Source organism: Mercenaria mercenaria, chromosome 5, assembly GCF_021730395.1.
Source record: "Mercenaria mercenaria strain notata chromosome 5, MADL_Memer_1, whole genome shotgun sequence".
NCBI classification, from domain to species: Eukaryota; Metazoa; Mollusca; class Bivalvia; order Venerida; family Veneridae; genus Mercenaria; species Mercenaria mercenaria.
In genome coordinates this window covers 19,071,895-19,099,871 of record NC_069365.1, presented here as the reverse complement: position 1 = coordinate 19,099,871, position 27,977 = coordinate 19,071,895, and the positions used below count along the sequence as shown (strand labels likewise).

The 27,977-nt window shown below is 35.2% G+C and overlaps 3 protein-coding genes across 5 annotated transcripts; 1 reads left to right on the top strand and 2 right to left on the bottom strand.

The window, feature by feature from the left end:
- On the bottom strand, positions 1-27,629 carry LOC128556909 (uncharacterized). Of its 3 annotated transcripts, none has more exons than XM_053542828.1 (4): positions 27,485-27,629; positions 2,429-2,619; positions 979-1,204; positions 1-395 (listed from the first exon to the last, which is right to left on the bottom strand). In XM_053542828.1, the coding sequence occupies exons 2-4, from the start codon at positions 2,606-2,608 to the stop codon at positions 283-285; spliced, it is 519 nt and encodes a 172-aa protein (XP_053398803.1). In that variant the 5' UTR covers positions 2,609-2,619; positions 27,485-27,629; the 3' UTR covers positions 1-282. The 3 variants fall into 3 exon arrangements, with proteins under 3 accessions (XP_053398803.1, XP_053398805.1, XP_053398804.1); XM_053542830.1 differs by lacking the exon at positions 27,485-27,629 and adding an exon at positions 27,246-27,382; XM_053542829.1 differs by lacking the exon at positions 27,485-27,629 and adding an exon at positions 5,407-5,503.
- On the bottom strand, positions 16,574-20,200 carry LOC123523245 (uncharacterized). The gene has a single exon (XM_053544466.1). It carries the CDS (start codon positions 20,198-20,200, stop codon positions 16,574-16,576), a length of 3,627 nt encoding a protein of 1,208 aa, XP_053400441.1.
- Positions 20,223-23,827, top strand: LOC123530887 (uncharacterized). The gene is made up of 3 exons (XM_053542823.1): positions 20,223-20,529; positions 21,114-22,887; positions 23,038-23,827. Exons 1-2 carry the CDS (start codon positions 20,283-20,285, stop codon positions 22,394-22,396), a joined length of 1,530 nt encoding a protein of 509 aa, XP_053398798.1. The 5' UTR covers positions 20,223-20,282; the 3' UTR covers positions 22,397-22,887; positions 23,038-23,827.
- Positions 27,630-27,977: the final 348 nt, after the last annotated feature.

Below are 27,977 nucleotides of genomic sequence, written 5' to 3'. Positions count from 1 at the left end.
TCAAATTTTATTGTGTGTAACTATCATTACTGCACATTCTAATTTTGTTTTATTTATGCTTTCATTGCATGTGGACAAAGCCGTGTAATCTGGACTGGGAGGTCAGTAGGGAAAATGTTTCTACAGCAAAAAAATCTGAAAACCGAACAAAGTCAAAAGTCCAGTTTTCAGAGGATTCCATTTTTCAAAGTATTTTGCACAAAATTCTTAATGCTTTCACATCTATAAATTAAATTGGTTTCCTAAAGTTTCTATAAAACGAAAAAGCAAGAAATCGTCGGTTTAACGACAGGCAAATCCAAACTCTTTCAAATGTTCTTGTCTTGGATTATCACCAGGCTGCCAGTTCGACAACTGTCCTCCACATACCGTGCATCGTACCGTGTCTCCTTCACCTTGAAATAAAATCAAACAAATACCCGATATATTCATTATTATTTAACTTTTAATAGGACCAATACATAATTTTAAAATATGGATCATACCTACGGCTGCATCTTTTATAACTTTCAGAAAGTCACGCTAACAACATGCCACTTCTTACGATGGATAAATGGGTAAATAGTCTGTTAATAAAACTTGTACTTATATAGCATTAATTTATTCCTTTAAGTGAATATTACAGTTTTAAATTTAGTACTTATAAAGCAAGCCCGCTTAGCTCAGTAGGAAGAGCGTTGATCTACGGATCGCAGGATCGCGATTTCGATCCTCGGACGGGGCGTATGTTCTCCTTGTCGATTTGATGAAAAATATTGTGTCTGAAATCATTCGTCCTACATCTCTGATAATTCATGTGGGGAAGTTGGCAGTTACTTGCGGAGAACAGGTCTGTACTGGTACAGAATCCAGGAACGCTGGTTAGGTTAACTGCCCGCCGTTACATGACTGAAATACTGTTGAAAAACAGCGTTAAACCCAAAACAAACATACAAAATCTAATGTCAGTGGGCCATTGTTTTTATAAGAAACAAATACCTGTGAAACAAAAATTGGCTTCAGCCAGAACTTCCGGATCGAGAAAGGGTACACGCCAATTTCGAAATGTTCTTAAGCGTATTCTGAAATTGTCTTCGCTGCTATCCATATTCTGATAAAATTGTGTGTGATCTGGAATTTCATGCATTTCGATAGTTCCATGGATATTTTGCATTCTTGATTGGTGTAAACCTTGTATATTTTCAATATTACTTTGCGGTAAAACCTGTAAATAATTGTTAGACAATTTTAGAACATTTAGAATATCATTAAGTTTATACAACAATTTCCAGTTTACCTTGACCGAATTTGTAAACTAAGTAGCGACAATATAAACTTAGTAGCATAAATATAGACTTAGTAGCATAAATCTATATGTATTCGAATATAGATAGTGTCGATGTCAAGGAGAAATGGTGATGCAATTGCCTAATTCTTATTATCAAACATACAGTTATCTCTCAAAAATTTAATGTTATGGTTTTCATATTTGTTAGACACAATTGTTCTGAAAAGGCTATGTACAGATTATATCTGAAACTGAATTATTAAAATTCATTTTTATTTTAAAAGGTATTTTACCTAATAATATCTTAGTATTAATATCTTCCGATTATATTAAGGTTTGTTATTGATTATGATGTATTGAATATTAACAACAGAATGATGCAATATTTTCACGACTGGAGTATTCACATGTCAAAATTAAAATGTAATATAGATATAGATGTAGATATTTTGATTAAAGAAAAATATTTTATTTTATGCTAACTAATGAAATACTGTATTCTATCAGTTAAATATTTTCATATCTCATCGCTCACACTGTGAAAATATGAAATCTATATTTTCACACTGTGAGAGATATGAGCTCCGCCCCTTCATACATTGTGTATGAATTTTAAATTTTTTGCTTAAAACAGGATGAAATTATAGTCGCACTTTGTTCTTTATAATATATTTCTCGATTCAAATTATTTTACTTAAAGAGAATTTCATACCGATATGCAGCAAAATATAAAACAAAATGGAACTTTATGTTGCATGCGTCTTTATAACGTCACAGCACGTCTGACGTCATGTCTGTTTACACGCGTCTGTTTCCCGCGCTGAGATTAAAACAGTAGCAAAATGCATTTCTCAACGTAATTGAGCATAAAATAAAAAGAAAATTTGTTTGTTTTTCGTGAATATGGAATATATCTCACCTCGAAGTGAGAAAATTTTCACATTTCACGCCCGTGAAAATATTTGAAATTTTCTCACTTCTCAGTGAGATATATTCCATATTCACTCTAAACAAACAAATATCCTCTATATATTATAGTTGAAAATTTGTTTTAAACTTTTATATATTGCATGCTTTCAAAGCCATGTTTCGAACTTATAATTGATATACTATATACCTTTTGTAACACAACATTAATGTTAGGTTATATTGTCAGCTTACCACATTGTTTGTTCCTACAATGTCTTGTATTTGTCTTATTTCAATGTCTATTCGTTGAGGCTGAAGAGATAGCGATATGAAGTCGGCACCACTGGCTCCGTCCACAGATGTATTAGATATATATGACGGCAAGTCTGGTACAGGCAGACTGCCATCCTCCTCCGTCCGGGCCTCGGCCATGTTTCATCTTTCTGAAATGAGGATTAAATCGTAATGTAGAAATAGAAAATAAACATGCCATCTGAAATTAATCATGCGGTACCTATAATTTTCTCCAACCTCGACCCACTTATGTCTTTGTCGGGAATGTGTGTACATTTCATACTTTAATTTACTATCGAAATTTGATCAGAACAGTTTTCACAATGGAACGTGATAGGGACGACATTTATTTTATTCAATAAGGTTGTTTTCTTGTTGTAATTTTTTTTTTGGCTCTTTTTCTGTACCACCACACGAAGCCCAGACTAAGTTCTATATTTTATTCTACACTAAGTCATGTTATAATAAATATTTACAGCTATTGAAATAAATAAAACATTTCTCTCCCACATCATTTTCTTGTGCTGAATAAGCTGACAAGAATTTAACGTTAAGTCTGTTTGTTCTTCTTCCACAATCCAGCCTCAAAATATCGAAATATTCCCTTTTTTCACTCTTTATAACATTGAGATGCTAACCCCAAGTATGGCGTATAAACGAATACACTTCTGTAGGGTTTCTTTTCGGACAGGCAAACCCTATATAGCTCCCTTCGGATATAGCTCCCCGGGGAGCTTTATTCGGAACACGTTTTCGTATATAGCTTCTTGGGACAGAGGAGCTGTATACGAACGCAAGCATGCACAAACCCGAATATGACTCCCTATTCATGGAAAAATTAAAATACTATAACAGTACTGTTCGAGTAATACAAAACATGATTATTTGGCTGAGGGTCATTTGGATATACGATTTCCCACACAACCTTTTGAGACAGGTGGGGATTTATAAATTTGATTTCTCGAGCCATTCGTACGTATGAGCTAGAGAGCGATAGTGCGTAGGTACATAGTCCCCAAAACGGGTACAATTAGACGGTGAATCATCAACCTGTACAAAAAAAAATTATGACTGGCAATCGAAGTTAGGAACATGGGTTTAAGGTTTTGTATCTGGTCTAGCAGTTATGAACTTATGACCCTTGAGTACAAATACATACTTGATCATACTGTGACAGACACCCATCTTCTGTACTATGTGACAGAATTATCAAATTTGGAACAAACATTAACTAGGTTTAACAGAAGATTTTAGTTTTTTGTTGGACTTGACGAAATAGGTAATTGCCCCAAAGTCCAAAAAATGTCCAGAAATGTTGACTGGCAAATAGTGGTTTAGTACTAGTTATGACCCTTGCATTAGAATTAAGGCATCAAGTGTGAAATATTTTGACACTATCTGGTCCTTAAAAACGGGACATAACGAAATGTCCTAAATAAGCCACGTGGTCCATGTTGCATAACAACACAGAGGAGCTATATACGGAACTAAGCTACAGGTGTTCCGTTTATAGCTCCAGTTTAAGCAAGCTATATACGGAGAATATAACTCCGCAGGAGATATATACGAAAAGGTGCTCCGAGGAGCTATATCCGAAAGGAGCTATATAGGGTGTGACAAGGCTGCTTTCTTTCCTATTGGATTTTGACCTTGTTTTAATGCTAAATCCTAAATCCCAGTACACTTAATATTTATGATAATTTACTGACAGTGTGTGTTAAATGTCACACTGCCCTTAGTCGAACCCAGACTTCTGCAAAACGTAGCAGAGACTCTTCGCATGTAATTAACTATAGCCGATAATAATGAGACAATTGTTATAAAACAGGGATATACGGTGGTGTTTAATTCTTATGGGCTTCGCAACAATCAGTCTTGCATATCGAGTGTTATCAAATTTAATTTCGAACTGAATCTTTGAAGATTTCTCAAGGATTAAACGAAGTTAAATTTTACTTAAAAGTCGCCAGGGGGCATGAGGGGTGTTGAACATTTCATTACATTCTCATGAACAGACTAAATCAAATCGGGTATGCTATTGTGTCGCTTGGTTACATTTTATGCTTCCAAAGGATCTTTTCTCGGATTGTTGTAATTATCGCAACAGCAGTCTTTAAGTGCGATGTGGCGACTGTAAAATATTTCCACGTACTTGGACTAAATGCTGTGATATTATCTGGTGCTGTGGGATCATGGAGAAAATTCATTTTAACAGTATACCACTTAAGCCGGTGCTGGTAGGCATGAGGGTTGTTACACATTTCAACAGACTCAGTCAAACCAAGTCCGTTTTTTTGTTGATTGGGCGCGTTCTATGCTACTGAGGGATTTTTTTCCACGAATTTTGATTTCCTGAAACCATTTTATTCATTCATATGTACTAAATACAAGGCAACTGATAACCCAGCATAAACACAAACATCATCTAAAGTGTATGGAATTCAAGTTTGTATTCATTTAAAGTAGTCATTATTCATTTAACGTAGTCATCAAATTGTTAAGGAAAGACATTGAACTGAACAAGCAAAACCATAAACCAGAAGGTATTATTAAATCACTAAAACAATTGACAATATAATGTTTGTTTCATTGTTCAACGGATTTCTATTGTTCACTGCGTTAAAGCTGTTCGGAAGTAATCAAATACATCATTTTATGTGCTTAAACATATTATATTAAAACATTTGAGGCATCTTTACGCTTGATACAATAAATTTACATTCAGTCAAAATGATTTAATATTGCTAAAAATAAAACCCAGAGTATTTCAGATCGGCCGGTATGTATTACGTTAATTTATAAAACATAAATCTTGCAATGCAGTTTCAACTAATAATTTGACCACGTTTGTTACATAATTCTTATACTACCAAGCCTGTTGTCACTGCTATATTAAATATTCCCGATAAATTAAAAAAAAAAAAAAAAACAAGTACCTTTTTCACTTCTTATCCGTTCGAAAGCCACCTTGCAAATAACTATCTGTTTAAAGTTATGAATAAAAGTCAAAGTTAGGCAAATATATTTGCTTCCTTGTTGGTCATAAACATTGTAACGTTTGCGGTTACCGTAAGTGTAAAGTACACTTATACAATGAAATCGCACGCCCTGAAAACGATACTTGCTGATGTTGCTTGATAAATATTGAAATTTAACTGAGGTTCAAAGGGCAATTAAAGACTCTGCATTTCACAAAATATGTTTATAGAATGCTTTTGAATGTCCGTGGTTTATACCATTATTCTATGATTGTTTTCTTCCTTTAAGGTTTGCTTGTGTTAAATTGCGTACGTGTACACGCGCTGCCCATGCTTATCAGGACGTTTTCCAAATAGTTCAAATGACAACTGTATGACGTATAACTTTAAACAAAAATTAACCAAAGTCGTCGAGCCGCCGCTGTTCATCGAAGTTAACAGAGATTTTCGAAAGCTTGCTTATCCTGCATTTGTACTTACGGTCAAATTTCGGGTTGAAATCTTTAAAAAAAAAAGACATTATATTTAAGCGACTTTACCTGACGATAGATGCAATTTTTGTATGGAATATTATTTAGATACTGTGTCCCGTTATTGTGAGTTCAAAACAACGAAAGAACGTTACTATCATGTTGAAAGGTCAAAATAAGGAAACTATGATGGTAAAACGCCGAAACCACAATGACGAAAACGCGAAACTACGGTGTTAAAAGGTTGAAACAACGAAACTATGGTATTAAACTTGATGAGGCATCAAAGTAGACTTACATGATGAGAAGCAATAGTTATTTTGAAAGCGCTAGCATACACATTGAACCTACGGAAGTTTAGTCTTGTATTTCAGAAAACTGCAATGATTTAAACAAAGTTGCAGAATGCTGGTGCTGTCAGCTACATAAAACATGTATACACAAATACATGGTGTAGTTATTTTTCTATTTTACGTGATCCTTGCAATGCTGTCGTAAATTGAAATCCCAACCATTGAAAGAATGACAATAATAATACTGAAAATAATACACAATAGACACAGTGAAAGGCTAATTTCTGCTAAGTGTTATGTATCGTTAAATTTCACTTCACAAATTGATCGAGATATAAATGTAATGACAAGGTCATTTCTATTGCCTCTTTTAGCTGTATTGAGCTAAATAAAAAAATTGGAATAACCAACTTGTAACGCAAAATAACTGTTTTTGGAATTCCAGAAGTAATCATAACACAAAGAAAAAAATTATAACCTGCTTTACATTGTCAGTGGGATAAGATGTCATCAATCTCATATATACATGCATTTATAGAAAAGAAATCTAGACATTACATTATCTAAATAGCTTTGAAAAGGATCGGCAATACAATCAGTTAGGAAAGTTCTTCTTGATGTCTTTTATATTCAAGCATAATTATTATAACGAAAGTTATTTCTCTTTTCGAACATAACTGAATATAATGAAATATGAATGTAAAAGTCAAAAAGGAGTATCATTATTTTTTATGAACAGCTTTGTTCGAAGTAAAATTGTATAACATTTACCCTCAATGCCATTCATAACAAAGACCGGTTTAACCTTTGTTAAGATTGTTAATTTTAAAAATGTTAGATTTCATTGATCCCGGCAATACAGGTGAGTATCCGGCTCCTCAGGGAGCTGTATTTGGAGCGCATATTCGTATATAGCTTCTGCGGAGCTAAATTCTTCGTATATTGCTAAAATTTGAGTTATACACGGAACACCTGCAGCTATATTCCATATATTGCTCCTCGGTCTCATTATGTAGAATAGACCACGTGGTTGTTAGTTCATTTCAGATATTTAATAACCGCTTTGGGGACGTGCGTACTCTCGCTCTTACGTACACACGGATGAAGAAGAGCAAGTCTATATGCCTCCCCTCTTCTGTAAAAGTTGCGGGAGGGGAGGGGGAAGCCATCCAGCTGGCATACGGAAGGTCGATGATTGTATACAGATGCCCGCTCGTGATGAAATAATGCATGGAGGGGCATCTGGGGTCTTCCTCTACCATCAAAACTTTGCCACATACTGTTTTGTATTACTCTTTTGTAGTACTTTTACGTTACTGTTATAACATTTTAATTCATGTATAGGGAGTCATATTCGGATTTCCTTATGCTTGCGTTTGTGTACAGCTCATCGATTAGGGGGTGCTATATATGAAAACATGTTCCGAATATAGCTAGAGATATATCCGAAGGGAGACATATAGGGTGCGATACTATGTTTTGTAAGTGCGTCATTGATATAGCCGTTCGTGCAAACAAAAAGAAACATTTTAAAGAACTAGAATAATTCAGGATTCAGGATACTATACACACGTCTGTATCTGAAAAGTTCTCTCTGTCTGTTCTGGGGGCTTTATCTCACTCTGTCCCTCTGGTCAGATCGCTCTGTGTCTGTACTAGTAGAGGATGATTTCGCGCCCTGTGTGGCTGCAGTTGCTGTAAAGCGCCTTTGAACGTGTTTATCATGAAAAGGGCGCTATATAAATCTGGTATAATAATAATATAATACTACCAACACGTAAAGTATTTATCAAGGAGAATATAGTTCACAATTGTTCAACATCTTTTATCTCGGTTTATTATTCTTAAATAAGTAGATGAAAAGGGGGGTGTAAAGTTAGTAGATGTTACCAAGATTCGTTTGTACTGTCAAAATGAGTTAAGATTTTAGAAATATATTTCGAAGGCAAATCTATAATGATGAAATACATATACAAAAAAAATTAAAAAGTGGAAAACCACAGGTCGCCCAACACGACATAAACGAAAATGTTGCAGGCTCGGTTTGATTGAGCCTGATAAAAGATATTGTGTCTGAAATCATTCGTCCTCCATCTCTTATTTATTTGGAGAAGTTGGTAGTTACTTGCGAGGAACAACATAGTACTGGTACAGAGTCCAGGAACACTTTTTAGATAAACTGCCTAACTTAATATCCATTTTGATGATACTTTGAAATGATTTGAATGTATAAATAGTTTATCGTTTAGTTTATATGTATTAGATATAAATATTACAGCTTTAGTTTGTACATCTATACAGTTGACGTTCTACCTTACGGAATGCACCCAAGTCATTGAACGTGCTAGTTACTGCATACATGTAACTAACATTAGACGCTGAACAATCTTGTCAATTAAGATGGTAGATATATAGTTGGGTAATTCAAAATGCGCACAGAAGTGATAGTAAAATAAATGATAGTAACGTCTTGTATAATAATAAGTATAGTCCGAAAGATGCTTAGGATTCTAGATTATGTCGGATATACGGTATTTCAAACGTGTTGATAGCGTCCATATTAGGAAATCTAGATCTTAAATAACAGGTTGTTGACAAAATCCATTTTTTGCCTAAAGAGTTACAGCTTAACAAGGCTAATACTTCAGATTTAGAAGTGTCATTTCTGGATCTAAATTTAAGAATTGTGAATAATAATCTAGAAACGAAAATATATGATAAAAGGGACGATTTTAATTTCGAAATTGTCAACTTTCCCCATCTTGATGGAGATGTCCTTCGAGCAGCAGAGCAACATCATACGGTGTCTATATTTCACAGCTTATTCGTTTTGCAAGAGCTTGCTCAAAGATAGATGATTTTAATGACAGAAATCTTCACTGGGCACGTTAAAGAACCAGGCTGTCTATTCGCAACGAGCTAGGCTAAGTTAGCCGGACAAGCCTGTATCTGATTTCTGATCTCTCTCGTGGGGGCTTTGTCTCACTCTGTCCCTCTGGTCAGATCGCTCTGTGTCTGTACTAGTAGAGGATGAATTATGCGCCCTGCATATGTGGCTGCAAATTATGCGCCCTGCATATGTGGCTGCAAATTATGCGCCCTGCATATGTGGCTGCATTTGAACTATGTAAAGCGCCTTTGAACGTGAAATTGATCATGAAAAGGGCGCTATATAAATCTGGTATAATAATAATAATAATAATAATTTAGTAATTGACCCCTCTACAGTTAATTGCTACGCTTTCCTATTTGATGGTGCGATGACTAATAAAGTGTAGGACTGCATGATGCTTTTCTCCTAAATCCTACATACAACGGACGGAGGGAGATGATTTTTGTCTTACAGTTTTCTTAGTCGGTCCCTTAAAAGTTAGGCTCTTGTTGCTCTGACGTCAGACAAGTTGTTGAGTACATTGGTGTAATTGTACCTTAAATTTACCTTAATTTTATGTTTTGCTTTATTTATCTGTTACTTTTGCACTAATGTTAGAGCCTTTCTCAGTTGGAATTTTATTTACATTGTGTTATTTAACTTGTTGAACATAGGGTAAGTGCGAGGTTGGCATGCCCTAAACGCGTTTAAACCCCCAGTTTCCTTTTTTTAGGTTACTGACCGTTCCAAGGCGGTGTCCCTATTTTCAACAGGTTGTTTTGTCTGTCTTGTATTGTGTGTGGCATATGTTTTCTTGTTTGTTGTAAGCGTTTTTCCACCGCCCCACTCCCCCTTTTGCCCTCTCCTTTCCCTTGCATTTACGCTACTTTTTGCATCCGCTCCCCTTTACTTTTAGTAAGTTTTCGTGGCTCCTCTTTTTTTGGCAGCCGAATCCCAAGACGGTACTTGATTGCTTTTTCCTACTTGTGTGGGTGCGTTTGTAAGCTTGTGAGTCTTTAACGGTGCCCTACTGTTTTCTTATGTGTTGCTTGTTCGTTTTTCAGTTATTCAGTTGATCGTCGTTGTGTGTTTATCTTTGGTGCACGGGTGTCTGCGCTACTGTGATTTACGTTGTTGTGCGACTGTTTTTTAAGAACATGGCATTCCCTTGTATATTCGTCCCTGTTCAACTTTCCCCTTCGGATTCCTCCTCCACCCCGACCCCATTTCGCCCCTTACCTATTCCGCCCCCTTTATCAATATTTAGCTTATATTAATATGTAAATGTTGGATGTTTAAAGCAGCCCGTCTGAAATATTTTTACATTACAGCTTCTTTTTGTTGTGGGCCTGCTATGTAAATGCGTGGCTCTGAGGCTGTGTTTTTGGTGCTATGTGCTTCCGAGAAATCTACTCTTACCTATTATCTTTTGTTTTAAACATTTAGTTCACTGTTTGTTTACCATTTACCATTGTATCTGCTATGGTCATTAAAACATGCAATCTAGTGTCTTAATGTAGTGCTTGAATGTTCAGAATTATTTAGGAAAATGTTAGACTAGCTCCTAAATTATGATATAACTTTTTACATTTTTATGATTGAATGTAGTGAACTGAGCCAGTCTATATTCTATGTCCAGTATCGATAATTTTAACATCATTCCTCTGTGAAAATCTCTACAATAGACTAGCTTTTGTCTCTATGAAACTGAATTAGACAAATAAGTGGAAAAATGTAGAAATATATTTATTATCAGTCTAGTGGCTAGTCTAGGAAAATGTCTGTAACTACATCTTTGCACTACATCCTTACAACATCTTGAACTTCCTAATGATATGTATCTGAACTTTGTTTTTCAATTATGAATTTAAAAGTGTTCAGTCAATACCAAATATTGTAAGACATATTTGGAGGTTATTGTTCTAACTTGCTTGAGGTACCGAGTATGTCACTGTCGCAGTACCAGTGTGTGTATTATTATGCCCCCCTTCGAAGATGGAGGGGTATATTGTTTTGCAGATGTCGATCGGTCTGTCGGTCGGTCGGTCTGTATGTAGACCAATCCGTTTCCGGATGATAACTCACGAATGCTTGGGCCTAGAACCACGAAAGTTGATAGGGAGGTTGGTTATCACCAGCAGATGACCCCTATTGATTTTGAGATTTGTATGTCAAAGGTCAAGGTCACAGTGACCCTGATTAGTAAAACGGTTTCCGGGTGATAACTCAAGAACGCTTGGGCCTAGGATCATGAAAGTTGATAGGGAGGTTGGTCATTACCAGCAGATGACCTCGTTTGATTTTGAGGTCAGTATGTCGAAGTTCAAGGCCACAGTGACCCTGAACAGTAAAACGGTTTCCGGATGATAACTCAAGAATGCTTTGGCTTAGGATCATGAAAGATAATAGAGAGGTAGGTCATCACCAGTAGATGACTCCTATTGATTTTGAGGTCAGTATATCAAAGGTCAAGGTCACAGTGACCCTGAACAGTAAAATGGTTTCCGGATGATAACTTAAGAACTCCTTGGCTTAGGATCATGAGTGTTGATAGGGAGGTTGGTCATGACCAGCAGATGACCTCTATTAATTTTGAGGTCAGTATGTCAAAGGTCAAGGTCACAGTGACCAGTAACAGTAAAATGGTTTCCCGGCAATATCTCAAGAATGCTTAGGCCTAGTGTCAAGAATATTGATAGTGAGGTTGGTCATGACCAGTAGATGACCCCTATAGATTTTGAGGTCATTAGGTCAAAGTTCAAGGTCACATTTACCAGGAACAGTTAAATGGTTTCTGATCTTTTTGTCCAAAACCACAGGGCCTAGGGCTTTGATATTTGGTATGTAGCAAAATCTATTGGCCCTCTACCAAGATTCTTCAGATAATTTCCCTGGGGTCAAATATTGCCCCACCCAGGGGGTCACATGGTTTATATAGACTTATATAGGAAAAATAACTTTGAAAAACCTCTTGTCTAAAACCACAGGTCCTAGGGCTTTGATATTTTGTATATGACATCATCTAGTGGTCCTCTACTAAGAATGTCCAAATTATTCCCCAAGGGTCAGATATGGCCCCGCCCTGGGCGTCACATTGTTAACATAGACTTATATAAGGAAAAAAACTTTGAAAATCTTCTTGTCCAAACCACAAAGACTAGGGCTTTGATATTTGTAATGTAGCATCATCTAGTGGTTCTCTACCAAGTTTGTTCGAATTATCCGTCTAGGGTCAAAAATGGCCCCACCCCTCGGGTCACATGGTTCATATAGACTTATATAGGGAAAAACTTAGAATCTTCATGTCTATAATCTGCATCATTCAAATTTGGACCACATGTATTGTTTTGAGTGACAAGATGAACGTTGACATGAGTTGACCTTGATCTTGACCTAGTGACCTACTTTCACATTTTTGTAGCTACAGCCTTCAAATTTGGTCCACTTGCATAGGTTTGTGTACCGAAACAAACTTTGACCTTGTTATTGACCTAATGACCTACTTTCACATTTTTGAAGGTACAGACTTCAAATTTGGACCACATGCATAGTTTTGTGTTTCGAAATAAAATTTGACCTTGATTTTGACCTAGTGACCTACTTTCACATTTCTCAAGCTACAGCCGTCAAATTTGGACCACATGCATAGCTTTGTATACCGAAATGAATTTTTATCTTGAGATTGACCTAGTGACCTACTTTCACATTTCTGAAGCTACAGGCTTCGAATTTGGACTGCATGCATATTTTTGTGTTCTGAGTTGAAATTTGACATTGATTTTTACCTAGTACCTACTTTCACATTTCTCAAGCTACAGCTTCCAAATTTGAAGCACATGCATAGTTCTGTCTACCAAAATGAACTTTGACCTTGAAATTGATCTAGTGACCTACTTTCACATTTCTCAAGCCACAGCTTTCAAATTTGGACCACATGCACAGTGTTTTGTACCGAAATGAAATTTGACCTTGATTTTGGTCTTGAGCTAGTCTTGAAATTTGGAACATTCAAAATTGGCTCAGTTGTCGGTGCCAAGATCACTCTGTGATCTCTTGTTAGGTTAATAAGTTAAAGGTCCAGGTCAGATTGGATCAGAACAGTAGAACTTTTGATTACAGTGAGTATATAAATTCTGTTCCATGTGCAATTACTGAATGCATCAAGAGGGGCATTTCGTGTTCGACGAGCTCTTGTTTTTCAAAACATCCATTTACCCAGCTAAAAGTTCATATGCTAACCCATACGAGTACATACACTATAACATGCTAGAACATACACATTTTACGCTTGTATTTACTTTTAAGGAAGTCCTGCACAACGTTTGATAAACTGGAAAAGTGGTGTAATGTCATTTATCAAGATATGTAGAATAAAGCCTGGACTGGGGTACGGAAGTGAAAATTGTTTTATGAATTAATGACTCTTTCCTAAGATATAATATGATATTACAACGATTTAGAAAATTAAATAATTCTAACCAATGTCTTAAAATCAATGTGAAAAGAGCGTTTCTCTGGCAAATATCTCAATATCTTATACATTTTATTTCACCGTATTATATATAGACTATATGTTTATTTACGATATGTTTCATTGAAATGTATATTGTAGAAAAAATTATATATGCAAAAATGTTATCAAAATTGTGATTTTCACATAGATACCCATTATGAAAACTTGTGCGAGGTCCCAAATTTGTCACATCCGTCTCACAAAACATCAAACGCCTGACATTATCTTTTTAGTTTTTGAAAAAAATCATCCTTAAATCCAATTCTATATTAAAAGAAAAAAGAAATTTGTCGAACGTGCAGAACTACCAATATCATTGATTCGTAAATTAGACTGTAAGTGGGGAAACGTATCCAACTCTATAAATATTTGCCTACACATTTCATTAAGAAATAAGAGAGTTTTAAACAAAAAGCAATACCAGAGGCAATTTGAAGTAACATGTACTGGTGTTGATGTATGCCTTAGTTTATATTTTCCACTGATATTATTATTACATTGTTTGAACATTTATCTTTGAACGTGAAAAATGTCTCATTGCGTTACAGTAAAACAGAAAACAGCCCTTAATATATTAGGGGTATAGGTGATAATTATAATGGTCATATATGTTTGCAGATATAGTACATTTTTGAAAGCTTAAAGCAGTCTTGCATTTCAATATATATAAAATCGTATGAATACATTGTGTTTTAAGTTGTTTTTTTAGTTAAACACCACACAACAGCCCTTAGATCACCTAATTGCACTTGTTCTCCGAAAATTGAAAGGACAACTTTAAAATTCCTACAGCGTAAGTAATTAGAAATGGGTGCAAAATTGCGTCAGTCTGATGTCAGGTCGTCATGGAAAACATTCAATTTCACGGAGATCGAACTCATGAACTTAAAGTTGTCATGCGCCCTTCTGAGGCTTAGATCGTCTCTGTGTAACTTATCTTATTTTTTACGATTATCAATATCAAAATTTATAGATAGGATAAATTTACTTACTTGACTCAGTAATAATATGGACGTTCTGAAAGTTAGATTTATAAACCTTACTGAAACAGTTTGACTACGTTCTACTCAGGCATTTCTGACAAACACTGTTACCGATTTTCCAAATTTATACTTCGTTCCAATAAAGAAGACATTTCAGTTTTTGTGAATGTGTAAACTAATTTCACGTACATATTTATATTTATATAAATATTGAAACTTCCCACTTTCGCATCTATTAAGAGACCACTTTTCGGTTCCTTTTTGTGTTGTTTAAGGACAAATTTTATTGTATTATATTAAAAGAATATTTGTGTTTAGATGGTTTTTGCCTTTCCCTTAGGTGGTCTCTCAGTGCAAGATGTACTTTACTATAAAGTGTGCTATAGACTTTAGGGCACTGTTTAAGGATTTATAATGTTGGATATGTACAGTAGTTTATTGCCTCTATTGACTCCAGTACTATTTTGAAGAGATCAATTTTGTATATAATTAATATTGTTGACTGGGTAACTTTCCCTTGCGCATTTGAAAAGTTTGATTTTTATCGGTCGTAAAAACAATTTAATTCAGCAGTTACCTATATAACAATAATACATGCAAAAATGCAGGCACTTGTGTCCACATATTGAACATACATTTAAAAAAATATTGTTTGATTAATTCGCCAGAATGTAAATGTTACGATATGGTCACAATAAACATACACTGTCAATTTTCGATTCCGTTTAATAATATTTTAACGCATGTTTAACAACATTTAACCAAAGGTACGATATAATTGTAGCGCGCTAAAATGTCACAAAGTAGAAAATTAACACAAAGTTGTCTGTCTTCAAAACTTTCCACACAGTTAGAGAAATTTAAATAGAGTTCTTTAGAATAAATTAATCACAAAGTTTCTTTCGAGAGTAACACACACTTTAAATACAGTAAAATGAGATATTTTAAAGTAAATAAAAAGTTCAAACACACAACTAAAAACTGTCATTGAGAAGCGTAACTTGTACTTTAACGCATGTTTAACAACATTTAACCAAAGGTACGATATACTTGTAGCGCGCTAAAATGTCACAAAGTAGAAAATTAACACAAAGTTGTCTGTCTTCAAAACTGTATCCACACAGTTAGAGCAATTTAAATAGAGTTCTTTAGAATAAATTAATCACAAAGTTTCTTTCGAGAGTAACACACACTTTAAATACAGTAAAATGAGATATTTTAAAGTAAATAAAAAGTTCAAACACACAACTAAAAACTGTCATTGAGAAGCGTAACTTGTACTCTTGTTTTTCTTATTATCTCATTTTACAATAAAAGTTATCTTTATATACCAGATTTCAGAAACACTACAGGTGGTGTTTGTCATGGGTTAAGATAAAGAGGTGATTAACACTTCCGACTTTCAAAAGTGTCCCAATCAAAGGTGTAAAAAAATGTAATAACTCTGCGGCCAACCTGTCTGTCAATATTTCAAGGCGAGACATGTTATAATCTGCCGAATAATTGGTTTAATCACAGTAGTAGTCAATCATGCCTAACCAGGGCATAATGCACCCGGTGACCCCCTATATATTCTATATAAATGATGCAATCCGGTCTGAAGTCAATTTTCAAAATCATTCAGTCGTAACTGTACCGGTGACTCTATTGGCGCCATTTTTGAGTGGGTGGTTTAAATCAGACTCTGTTATATACGGCTTAACATTTTATCCTTTATACCCAAAGATATTGTAATAATTAATGTTCATATCTCACACAGATGTACATGTCCCATAATAGTTCGACCGACTTCAGTTAATTTCTCATTGCATTAGTGTATAAAATCACAGCTATGATGAATTCACACACGAAAAAAAGTAAGACATAATTTTGTTTTATAGTTTATTTACGAGACAAACATTTTTAATACATGTACATATAACACTTAGTGTGGCATATAAAGCCCATTTTATAAAACAGCTATCTACAAAATATGATGTTATTTTACAAAATAGTTAGTATCCATATGGATATGTGAGGTAATCCTTATCGATTACTCTTTTGTCAAACACTATTCTATAGTCCTTTGTTTCTTGTCTCGTGACAAGTGTAGTATTAGTGATATCCCGGCATATTTTCATATCTGCAACCTGGACTGTATTACCAGTGGACGACCCCCTAATCATGTCCACCACCATAGCGTAATTTATTTTGAGGGAGTTTTTAAAGTTAAGAGTGATTCCTTTTACTTTGCAGAATGATGTATAACCATTTTTATCACAATGTTTTGTTTTATATGCATAGTTTTTTGGTCCACCAGTAAGAAAATTCGTGATTTTGTTTCCCGAAACCTCGTCTGCCATATCCCCGAGATAATCTCCAAGTGGAGGTTTCCACTGCCCTGGTCTGGTTGAAAATATGATAGAATCAGTGTCACAATAAAGTGCACGTTTTCCAAGATGCTGTAGATAGCTGTAAAGTTTAAGCCGGGCCTGTGCTGTTGTATATGCAGCTATAACAACGTTTGTTCGGGAAGAAGCCTCAATAAAATCTTCATTGTATATCCAGTCCAATTGCACAGTTTCTTCATTTACAAATCGTATGTTCTTTATTTCTTGTTGATCGCTAGTCATAAAGTCAAAGAACTCCTTTGTATCTGTTACATAAGACGTCTGTGCTAGGTTTGTACGTTGGCCAAACTTGCCCCAGAAGGAGTTCAGCATCAGCTTAGCCAAGGATCGAAGGCCTGAATTTTTGTATATTCTGTTATAGTCTAAAAATATACCTTCTTTGTCATAAAATCGTTGAATGTATAACTGCTTGTCATCTTCTGTTTTGCACCATTCAGGCCAACCACTAGCTTCCTGTTTGAGTTTTAGAAAGGTATTCACATATTCAGTGAATATACCGCCACATTTGGAGTCTTGGTCATACTGTGATATCTTATTAAAATGCCAAACTTCATAGATTTCCAGTATTTTGTAACCCTGAGACAGGGCCAGTTTGACCTCATCTGTAACCCAAGTACCCAGAAAGGCTCTTTCATTATCAGTATGCTGACATGGCGACTGCTGGTATTGGTCTGCACATGATCTGCATAGGCTAAAGAGCAGTTTTCCATTCGACTTTACAGGTATGACAGGTAGGTAGAGTCCACGTGGAGGTACAATTTTACACTTGATTAGACCCTCGTATTCGGTAATGTCTGTGAAATTTTCTGTGAAAATTTCGGGATGTCCTAGAGGTATTTTTCCAGTTTTGTTAACATATGGATACAACGATGTCACGTCATAGTAGTTTATTTCTTGGTCATTTGAGGCTTCTTCGTACAATTTGAATCCTTCTGTCCTTCCACCGTAAAACGCATCTCGCGGCTCAAGTGGGGACACTATATTTACAGATCTTATAAATTCTTGCAAGCCAGGGGTATCTTGTATTTCTTTTTTAAAATCGCATTCCCACTTGGACACGTACGTATATCCTAGAGACTCTATATAGCGTTGCTTATCCAATGTTCTGGCATACAGGTCACCCATTGTCATATCATTCACAGGATTGATGGTGTAATTTGTAAAGCAGCGGTTGCAACCGTGCCAAAAGCAACCATGCATTTCTAAAACAACTTTCTCTCCTTCTTCAGTTTCGTAGTATCCGTCAACTTTGTAAGGGCCTATGACCTTCTCACCAGCATTTCGACCATGTTGTATGTGTACATTCTTTTGGTATGCAAAGTAAGCCAACCATTTGTATGCTAAAACAGACTGTTTCTCTTCAGGCCTGTACCCGTGTGTTGGAATAATACCAATACTTTCGTGTTCCAGAAAGTTTCGTCTGAACACCAGATTACACGCCGATGCGATGGTCAGGCATTTTTCAAAAGGATCTATGCCAGGAACTCCATTCGTTTGTGTTATTTCCTGAAACAAATCACGAAACTTCAAACAGCATTTCCTCAGAATGTCCACGTCTGATCGGCAGTATTTTAAGAGTTCATATTGAAAATCAAACTTGTCGTTTTTGTGAATGTCATACCATGCAAGGAATTCCAGTCGGTTTTCTATTTTCATACTATCTGGGGAGTAGTACTTTATGTCTGGTAACTGTGTCAGGGTTTTGGCTTGATTTTCTTGTCGATTGAATAGATGTGGGAAATGACCCTTTGCCAGTTCTGTGATTCCAAATGCTTTGGGCATGTCCGCTAAAGCCATCGGAATGAAGTTTATTGAGTCTATGAAGCGGATCTTGCACACAGGAACTTTGATGGACATAAATTTCGTCCCATTGGTAATTACCTCAGGAAGGATGGCATTCTCATGTAAGTATTGTAGAACTGGATAGCTGTCATACCCCTTAAAGTTATGACAGATTACGGTAGCGCCAACATTTTCCTCAGAGAATAACCATTGACAAAACTGCTGAGTGGTCTGCTCTCCTTTGAAAACCAGTTCATTTTTTCCACAATGATCACACTCTGAATCGAAAGACAAGTTGCTGTCCAGGCACTGAGTGCATACCCTTTGTACGACGCATAAGTTCGGCTGATGTTCAAAAGAACCACAAGTTGCTTTTTTACAGTTAACACACTTCCCGTTTGCGCCTGAAAGATATCCTTTCTCGCACTGGAGCTGTTGATCTTGTGTGCACTCAAAGTCAAAAAATATATATTTTGTATCCTTTGGCTTTGTTTTATTACTTGTGGTCATAGGTTCATCCTCTTCCACTGGCTGCATAAAACACTTGTGATCTTCTTCCACGAAATCTTTGCATGTTTTACAATATGTTTCATTACACATGTGAGGATTCTTATGCTTCCGCATATTTATTGCTTGTCCGCAATCTCTACATTTGTAATACATACTGCAAGTTGATGTTCCAGTATCATGGTTTTGCTTGTGCATTAAGAAACACGTTTCGTTGATGAAATATCTATTGCAGTCATCACAATATTCCCAGTGCGCAGAGTCGTCCTCGTGTATACGATGACAGTGAACGCAAGGATTGTTACAGGCATGTTGCTCTTTGTTACTGTAACCCTTTTTACATTGAACGCAAAAGTAACTTCTATTCAGGAAGCCTGCGACTGTCGTGATAACATCAAAGTGTTCATTGTGATAGTACAAGTAAATAGGTACGCCGTCTTCTTGTCCTTCATAGATAATGGCGTTAAAGTGTTCCTTCGACAAAACAAGGATCTTATAACTGGAAAGTACTTCTTGAAATTGTTTCACTTCTTCAATACCACAGTGTTGTAAAGGTACTCCAGCCTTGTCATGTAAGTTAAGTGCCAGTTGTTTTTGCGCATGACGCCCTTTGCGTATGTTATCCCACTGCGGGTGTTTTTCTATACGTGCTATTGCTGTCACTATGGCGCGTGCACAGCAAAGTTCATCGGTATTTCTAATTTGAATGACACTACCTTTACTTTTTAACAACCTTGATATGTCCACGTACGGTTTGCTTCGAGTTCCACTTCCAGTAGGTAAATGTACATGAACGAGCTCCAGCCCGAACGTTTCATCAAGCACAAATTGTTCATATGACTGCAGCACCCTCTCTATTTCTGACAAAATTCTGTTGACTGTAAGTTCAGATCTCCTCATAAATGGAAGAACGATTGGAAAGTCCAATTGCGGATTATCCATTGTAATTCTCACTTTATCGGTAGATGGTATTTTGCTTGTAAACTGTCCCGAGTGCAATCAGTGCTTTTCAAGACGGGATGCGATGTTGAGACATAAACATTACAAACATGATGGACAAAACAATAATGATGCGCATTCTCAGATCAGTGATACGTATCTACCATCACCACCGGTATTGACTAGAATGACACCACCACCACCACAGAAGGGTGATATGCCATCAGTTCAATACAGTGGGATTTTTACACAAGGGGACGCTGCGACGACCACAGAAACAAAACCGGTGGTTTTACAACACCCCTCTACCATGATGATATCAGGCCCAACAGGTAATTTTAGATCCTTTGTACAAGAAATGATATTTCCAGAAATTTAAGCAGCAGCGATTTTCGCATTTACTAGATATAGAAATCATCGCATACACAATGTGAATTAAATGACCGTAAATAAACTTAACCTTGAAAATCGGATGAGTCAGTTAAGCTTTGTATACCAGCGTTGATAAACTGTCGTCTGCTTTTTTCCCCGTTACACCAACACTTCGGCTGGTAATTTTCAAATGCACGGTTACTGGTCTCAGAACGAGCTTATATATAAAATGTCTCAAGAAACCGGTTCAAATGGGATTAAGCCAGTTATTAATTAAGGTTTTCCAGTTTTTCAGTTATAGATGCTATACAAATTAGTAAAATCAGATTTTTAATTGGCAAAGCAGCAATATTAGTGTACACATTTTTATACTTATATCGTCTGAACCATTTATTATTACGGAGAGAGGTCTAAGTAACACTGCTGATTTATGAAAAAATGTATAAGAGCTAAATATAGTAACAAATTATGGAAAATCCGATTTTTAAAAATAGCACGCATCTTGGTATTCCAAATACGGTAATAATCGTTATTTTATTTTCAGCGTGTGGTAAAACGACATTTGTTAAGGACCTACTGCAACATCACAATACTAGAATTCAGCCTACAGTTCACAGAATAGTGTGGCTGTACAGAAGATGGCAGCAAATGTATACAGAAATTCAAAAGACAGTTAGCCCAGTGGTGGAATTCTACCAAGGCATTCCATCCGACATAAACGAAGACGAATATTTTGACACAAAGTTAAATAATTTGCTAATTCTGGACGATATGATGTCAGAGGCTGGAAAGGACAAAAGAATCACGGATTTGTTCACAGAGGGGTCTCATCATAGATCTTTGTCGGTGATTTCCATCAATCAAAACCTATACGCTAGTAAGGATCCGACACAGAGAAGAAACTGTCATTACCTGGTAATGTTCAATAACCCGGTGGACAAACAATCTATGATCACATTAGCGAGGCAGATGTACCCTGGTAAAAGTGAATACTTTTTAAAGAAGTTTGAGAAAGCAACTAAACAACCCTATGGTTGTCTATTAGTGGATCTTAAGCCATTTACACCGGAACATGCAAGATTGAAATATGATTTAATGTGGATAGACAGAAAATCTACGAACAACGAAAGCCTTACAGAACTGACCAATCAAATGACAGAATCAGATCGAAATTGTATAAAAGGCAAGCAGCAGTCAGATTTAAATCATTTGTCAGTCGGAAGTCATACTGTGGACATCGCAGGATATAATTGTGAAATTATGGCTGAAAATACAAATGCTTGCGACGATTGTGGACTTCTGTTCGACTCTTCGCACGATGTACAGAGACATGTAAAAAGGGGAGGGTGCGCAGAATATAACGACACTACGCAATCAAAGAAAAGAAAAATGGAAGACAGCAGTGATGTCGAAATGGAAGATAACGTTGAAGAAAATCAGGCTTATCTATCCCTCTGGAAAAAAGCTATAGACTATAACGACGATAAATACGACAAATTGTATAATCAGTTTATACAGGACGGAGAAGACGAGGAGTCTGCACAGGAAATGACAGAAGATCGTATCCAGCCATATAATGAACGCACATTCTTCACAAAATACGAGTATCTGTTGGATTCGTTTATTCTGCCACTTCAAAACAGTACACTGCATCAAAAGATTTTAAAAGACATACATTCATTGACACAGAAGAATGTAAGCACTCAATCGGCTATTAAGCGTGTACTGCGAAAATACAAGCCTGACTTTAAAGAACTATTCGAGACAGAATTGTCGGACGAGGAAAATGATGACGAAAGCGAGGAGGACGAGTCTGATACTGGATAAAATACTTAATGTATAAACATTTATTTCATTTATGTTGTGGATTTTGGAGAGTGCAGACATGGCTCAATGGGAAAACTATTTAAAGAAAATCTATTTTGATCCTTCACATCCAGCGAGTTTCTCCGGACCACAAAAACTGTATCATGTGGTAAAAACGGAAGGAAAATTTAACATTGGGATGCATAGAATCAGGAAATTCCTTCAAAATCAGGAACCCTACAGCTTGCATAAACCTGTGAGAAGACGGTTTCAAAGAAACCATGTGATCAGTGCCGGAAAAGACGACCTATGGATGGCAGATTTAATTGATATGGTTAAGTTTGAAAAATGGAACAAAGGATACAAATACATACTGTTAGTTATTGATACATTCAGCAAGTATGTCTGGCTAAGACCTCTCAAACAGAAAACTTGAAATGATGTGACAGAGGCATTTAAAGACATCTTCAAAAATTCAGGCCGCATGCCAAAGAGATTGATAACTGACAAAGGTATATGTCTTATTCTTTGAAATCTTTAAAAATATACTTACTTATGTACATTACAATGTATTTACAATCATAGGTAAAATCAGCGTTTTTTTCCAAACATACACTTCTATTCTCATGAATAAACTACAATTTTAAATTGTACAATTTCAGGTCAGGAGTTCAGAGCCAAATTGGTACAAGATCTGATGAAAAAATACAACGTCTTATACTCGCCAACACAGAATGAGACAAAGGCGAGCACGAGCGAACGTGCAGTACTGACAATAAAATCGAGAATAATGCGTTACTTAACCTACAAGGACAATAACACATATTTACCAATTCTTGATGGCATCGCGGAAAGCTATAATCAAACATTTCACAGAACGATTGGAATGAGACCAGCCAGTGTAAAAGACGCTAACCAGGAAGAAGTGAGATTAGCCACATATTTTGCACAAAATCCGAGGAAAGGCAAAATCAGCGCAAAACTAAAACCGTTCAAATTTAAAATTGGTGACTATGTAAGGATTACATATTTGAGAAATGCGTTTACTCGTGCGTATGATCAAACGTACAGTGGAGAAGTGTTCCGAGTGTCAAAACGTTATCTCAGAGGAACTTTGCCTGTATACAGGCTGAATGATTTGCAAGATGAAGAAATTAAAGGAACATTTTATGAGAGTGAAATGCAGAAAGTGAACTACGATCCAGATCACAGCTTTAAAATTAACAGAATTATAAAGACAAGAGGAAAAGGACAAAATAAGCAATATTTTGTACAATGGAAATATTATCCGAAGAAGTTCAATAGCTGGGTGAAAACTAATGACCTGCAGTGATTTTTACATGCATATTGTATATACAGATTTTGATTACTAAACAGAAGCTCTGTTGTTTAGCTTGTGTATTGTATTGTTTGTCTTGTAAATATCTTGTAAATAAATTGACATAAACTATATTCACTCTTGTTGTTTTGAATGTTTAAACCATAAATGGATACTGGCGCGTGCCACCTGTCAAATGTGAAAGATAAAATAACCTCTTAACCCGTTTACAAAATATCCCTATTTAGTTTACCGCATTGCTGAGTGAATAAGGTCAATTACCCGTAGCAAGCATTAAACCCGACTCGATAATAAAGAATGTTTAACCATATGAAAGAAAGATTAATATCAGTGTAATATTTTAAATTTATGTCCCTGCGGTTTATCTGAACCTTTCTCTTCGCCGTCTCTTTGAAATATGACATACCATTTATACGTAAAAAAGTATTATATGTCTTTATCAAAACAAGACTTGACTGGTTAATCTTAATCAAAACATTTTTTTGATTGGTTATCTACATATGCTGTTTTCCGCTTCAACTTGATTGAATCTACTTTGTAATTGTGTCAAATAAATAAATGACAAATACACCCATTTAGAAATAGGTAAATGCAAAATTCAACATGTATCTTGTTAAAATGGGATCTCATAGTTATGTTAAAGAAGGTTTAATTTGTCAAATCTCTTATATTTACATTTTATCAACAGTTTATTATGGATAAATCAAATTGGCGAATGCGTACAAACGTTTGTTACCGATAATGATGAGTTATGAACCGTGGACTGTTACTATATTTTAACTACGGAAAGTCCAATATTTAATACTATTATTACCTAACAGTTATAGATTTAAAAAAATAACAGTAAAAGCTTGTGTGCTGTATAAAGTGAAATTGCGCGTTATAGATTATGATATAAAGAAAGAATGAGTATTGATTTGAATATTAAAACGGTTTAAACGGTTATAAACTGGGAATCCAAGTTATTTAAATTTATGGATAGATTCACGACTGAATGATTTTGAAAATTGACTTCAGACCGGATTGCATCATTTATATAGAATATATAGGGGGTCACCGGGTGCATTATGCCCTGGTTAGGCATGATTGACTACTAATCACAATAATATGGTCGAAAAGAAATACAGGAACCCTAAAAGATATACAAAAGACGAAACAAAAGGAATGAATAAATTTCACATAGAATCTAACCTTTTATGGCATGGCTAGTTCAGCAAAATTGTAAAAGATGTTGTCCCAATTTTTGCATAGTATGATATATATCACTCAAAATCATTAGATTTACTGTACGTATGATTCTCTTTACTATAAATACATTCACACAACTAGTACTTTAACACACACCTACTAAATTTACATAAATTACATGTTAAATGTGCACAAAACAGATAATATCCACGCATCCAATATCATACTGCCTTTTATATGGCATATCTGTGCATTGTCATATTACTGGTATAACATTTAATCGTTCTAAAAGCCTTCACATTAATGATAAAACACATGTTTTGCTACAATCGTGTATTTGTTTTATTTCCACAAAATCATACTAGATAAAGTCTTTATTTGTACAATTTGTGTCGTGAAATACTACTTTACATTTTAGAATATCATTTTTGTAATAAATAACATGCTTACTTCTTATTTATCAAAACAAATTGACAGTTTATGCCATTATAATTATAATGTATCAAAATAAAATATAAATCTAATTAAGTAATTTAATGTTAAATATAAATAGTCCTTAGAAAATTATTCGTTAAAATCTCATACATGCGCAATTCCAGAAAATAAGATTTAAATTCAAAGTAAAACAAGTAGAAATAGTACAGGTCCGTCTCAAAAATTATTGGCATAACGATTTGTCTAGAAATATTTCTCATCTCTCTTTGTCGACTAAACCACGATCACGCCGAATCGCATACTATTGATTTTGCAGATGAAATACGATCGCTGTGTTGTTAAATTTTGAGACGGACACTGTACTTGCCAAAATTTTCGTAGGACTAACAAATTTGCCGTAATTTCTGCCCCAACGTCCTTAGAACTTAGGTGTATTTCGCCAGGGATAAGGGCGATCGACTGATGACGACAGTTAAAACCGTTACCAGCAAACAGGAAGATTAAGGAAATTGTGAATTAAATGTTACAAGAAATCCAACAAGGAAACACTTTTTCCACTAACGTTTAGCTTATTGGTCGATTCTGCACATTTGTGGTGACTACCACTTAAAGCTTTTAGAATACTGTGATACTGAACAAGTATTCATATATTGGGAGGCAAGCGAAACATGCCCAGAAATGCGGAAACATTATATCCAATGAAGGCACAGCCTCGCATTTTATCATTTTATTCAACTCGTTTAATAAATTCAATATGAAAAGACACTCCTGTAATATCCTCTATATATTTATACTAATAAAATCATTATTCATTAATCATCATACATACCAAATGAATATGAAAGTCCATATACAATATCGACATTTCTTTTCGAAAACAGCCTCTGGCCACAATACAATATGAAGGTGTCCCGAATTACTGTAAGTAATTATTAAATTTTTTCAATTTTATGTTCATTTAGTTTTAAAGGGCAAATGAAACTGTTTACTTGCATAGCTCCATGGAATATTTTGAAGGCAGGCCTCAACGAACTGCTGGTGTTTTACAAATCCTGGATGTTTGCATTCATGCATTAATTGTGTTTAAGTTAACAAGTGTCATGCAATGTTTCGGAAGAAAACCTGTCGAAATGTCTTTGACTTTAAGAGTCGGTGGTGTTTAAAGGCCTATTTTCTAAAGAATCTAAATCAATAAGCACACATTCCTGCCATTGTGTGCCGTTATGTTGTAGCAAATTAGACAGGAGGATCCAGAACGTTCTTATAATCTACAAAATAAACCGCTCCTCTACCACCAAATGTTTCTTGATGAACAATGTTTTGACTGGTAATCATTGACTCGCATGTTTACTTATAGTCATTAAACTTGTTTTACTTAATGTCACTTTACTTTTTTATTATTATTAATGTGTACATAACAGGCTCATTATTTAGTATTTAAATAGAAAAGGTAGTTTAAGTGTGCCATCGTGTCTTAATGTAATACAACAGTTTTTTTGTTCCATAATAATATTCAACAATTCCACAAATTACAATCCTGTAATGTAATTGCTCTACGCCCATCTGTAGTCTTTCGTGCAATTATGTGCCCCATAAGCTTCTGTATGAAACGAGATAAGTGTGTGGCACTTATGTAGATATATCAAATGTCAGATAGCAATAATAGAATATAATATGCTTGAAAAAGTTAAGTATTTACATCAACGAGGGTCGTCACAGTTTAATACACTAGACATATACTGATAAATTGTTTCGAGTGTCACACTGATTAATTTTTATATCTATATCGTTGTGAAAAATATACTCAAACTAAACACTTTATACATTTTTATCAGGTATAATGTAATCAGAGACAAATACAAATATTACCTGTACATCTTTTTTCTAGCAAAACGTGTACATACTTACCTTAATTAAGGTTCATGTAAGTTGTTTGTTTTTCCCCTCCAGTTGATAATATACTCGTACACTTTTGATTTTATTAAACACAATCATACAACGAGAAAAACAAGCTATATTTCAATTTACAAGCGCAGAGCACCAAAATATATCTATGTTAATTCACTGTACAAACCGGTAGTATAATCAGTGAAACTAAAACGTGCATTTACAAACTGACGGTAAAATTATCAGAAAAGTAAGTTTACCTGTATAAAATTATGTATAAAAATCCAATGTATTCACAGTTTTGGCACAGTTAATTAATCAAGGCTAACAAATATATCGTGTTTATGATTTAAACTGCTACTATCCCAAATATGGTATTATACACAAAATTGTCAATAGAGTGACAATCCCTTTCGTCATACACGACACGTGGCGCTATTAACAATAAACCCGGTCATTTTGAATAGTGGGGAATATTTTATTAAAAAATGCTAAATTACACAGTTTCGTTTGGGCTTCTACTTGAGGCTCAACACTCACACTGCTTTGTCTGCCGCTCAAAAATCTAGATCTATTTTTATTCGGGACGTTAAAATTTAGTCCAAATGATAGGACGTTTCAGGATAGCGTGATAACTTTTGACTGTCGCTGACCCTTAGAGGGATGACAACTATAAAATAACAGATCATAAAATAAGTCATCCCGATAAGCCAAATAAGTAAGGCAATATCTAGTTAAAATTGTGAACTTTTA

Coding starts and splice junctions, on each gene's coding strand:
- LOC123530887 (XM_053542823.1), top strand. CDS start 20,283: ATGTTGAGACATAAACATTACAAACATGATGGACAAAACAATAATGAT. Junction 20,530..21,113: donor GATGATATCAGGCCCAACAG/GTAATTTTAGAT, acceptor TTTTATTTTCAG/CGTGTGGTAAAACGACATTT.
- LOC123523245 (XM_053544466.1), bottom strand. CDS start 20,200: ATGGATAATCCGCAATTGGACTTTCCAATCGTTCTTCCATTTATGAGG.
- LOC128556909 (XM_053542828.1), bottom strand. CDS start 2,608: ATGGCCGAGGCCCGGACGGAGGAGGATGGCAGTCTGCCTGTACCAGAC. Junction 1,205..2,428: donor TTGTAGGAACAAACAATGTG/GTAAGCTGACAA, acceptor AATTATTTACAG/GTTTTACCGCAAAGTAATAT. Junction 396..978: donor AGCCAATTTTTGTTTCACAG/GTATTTGTTTCT, acceptor TTTTATTTCAAG/GTGAAGGAGACACGGTACGA.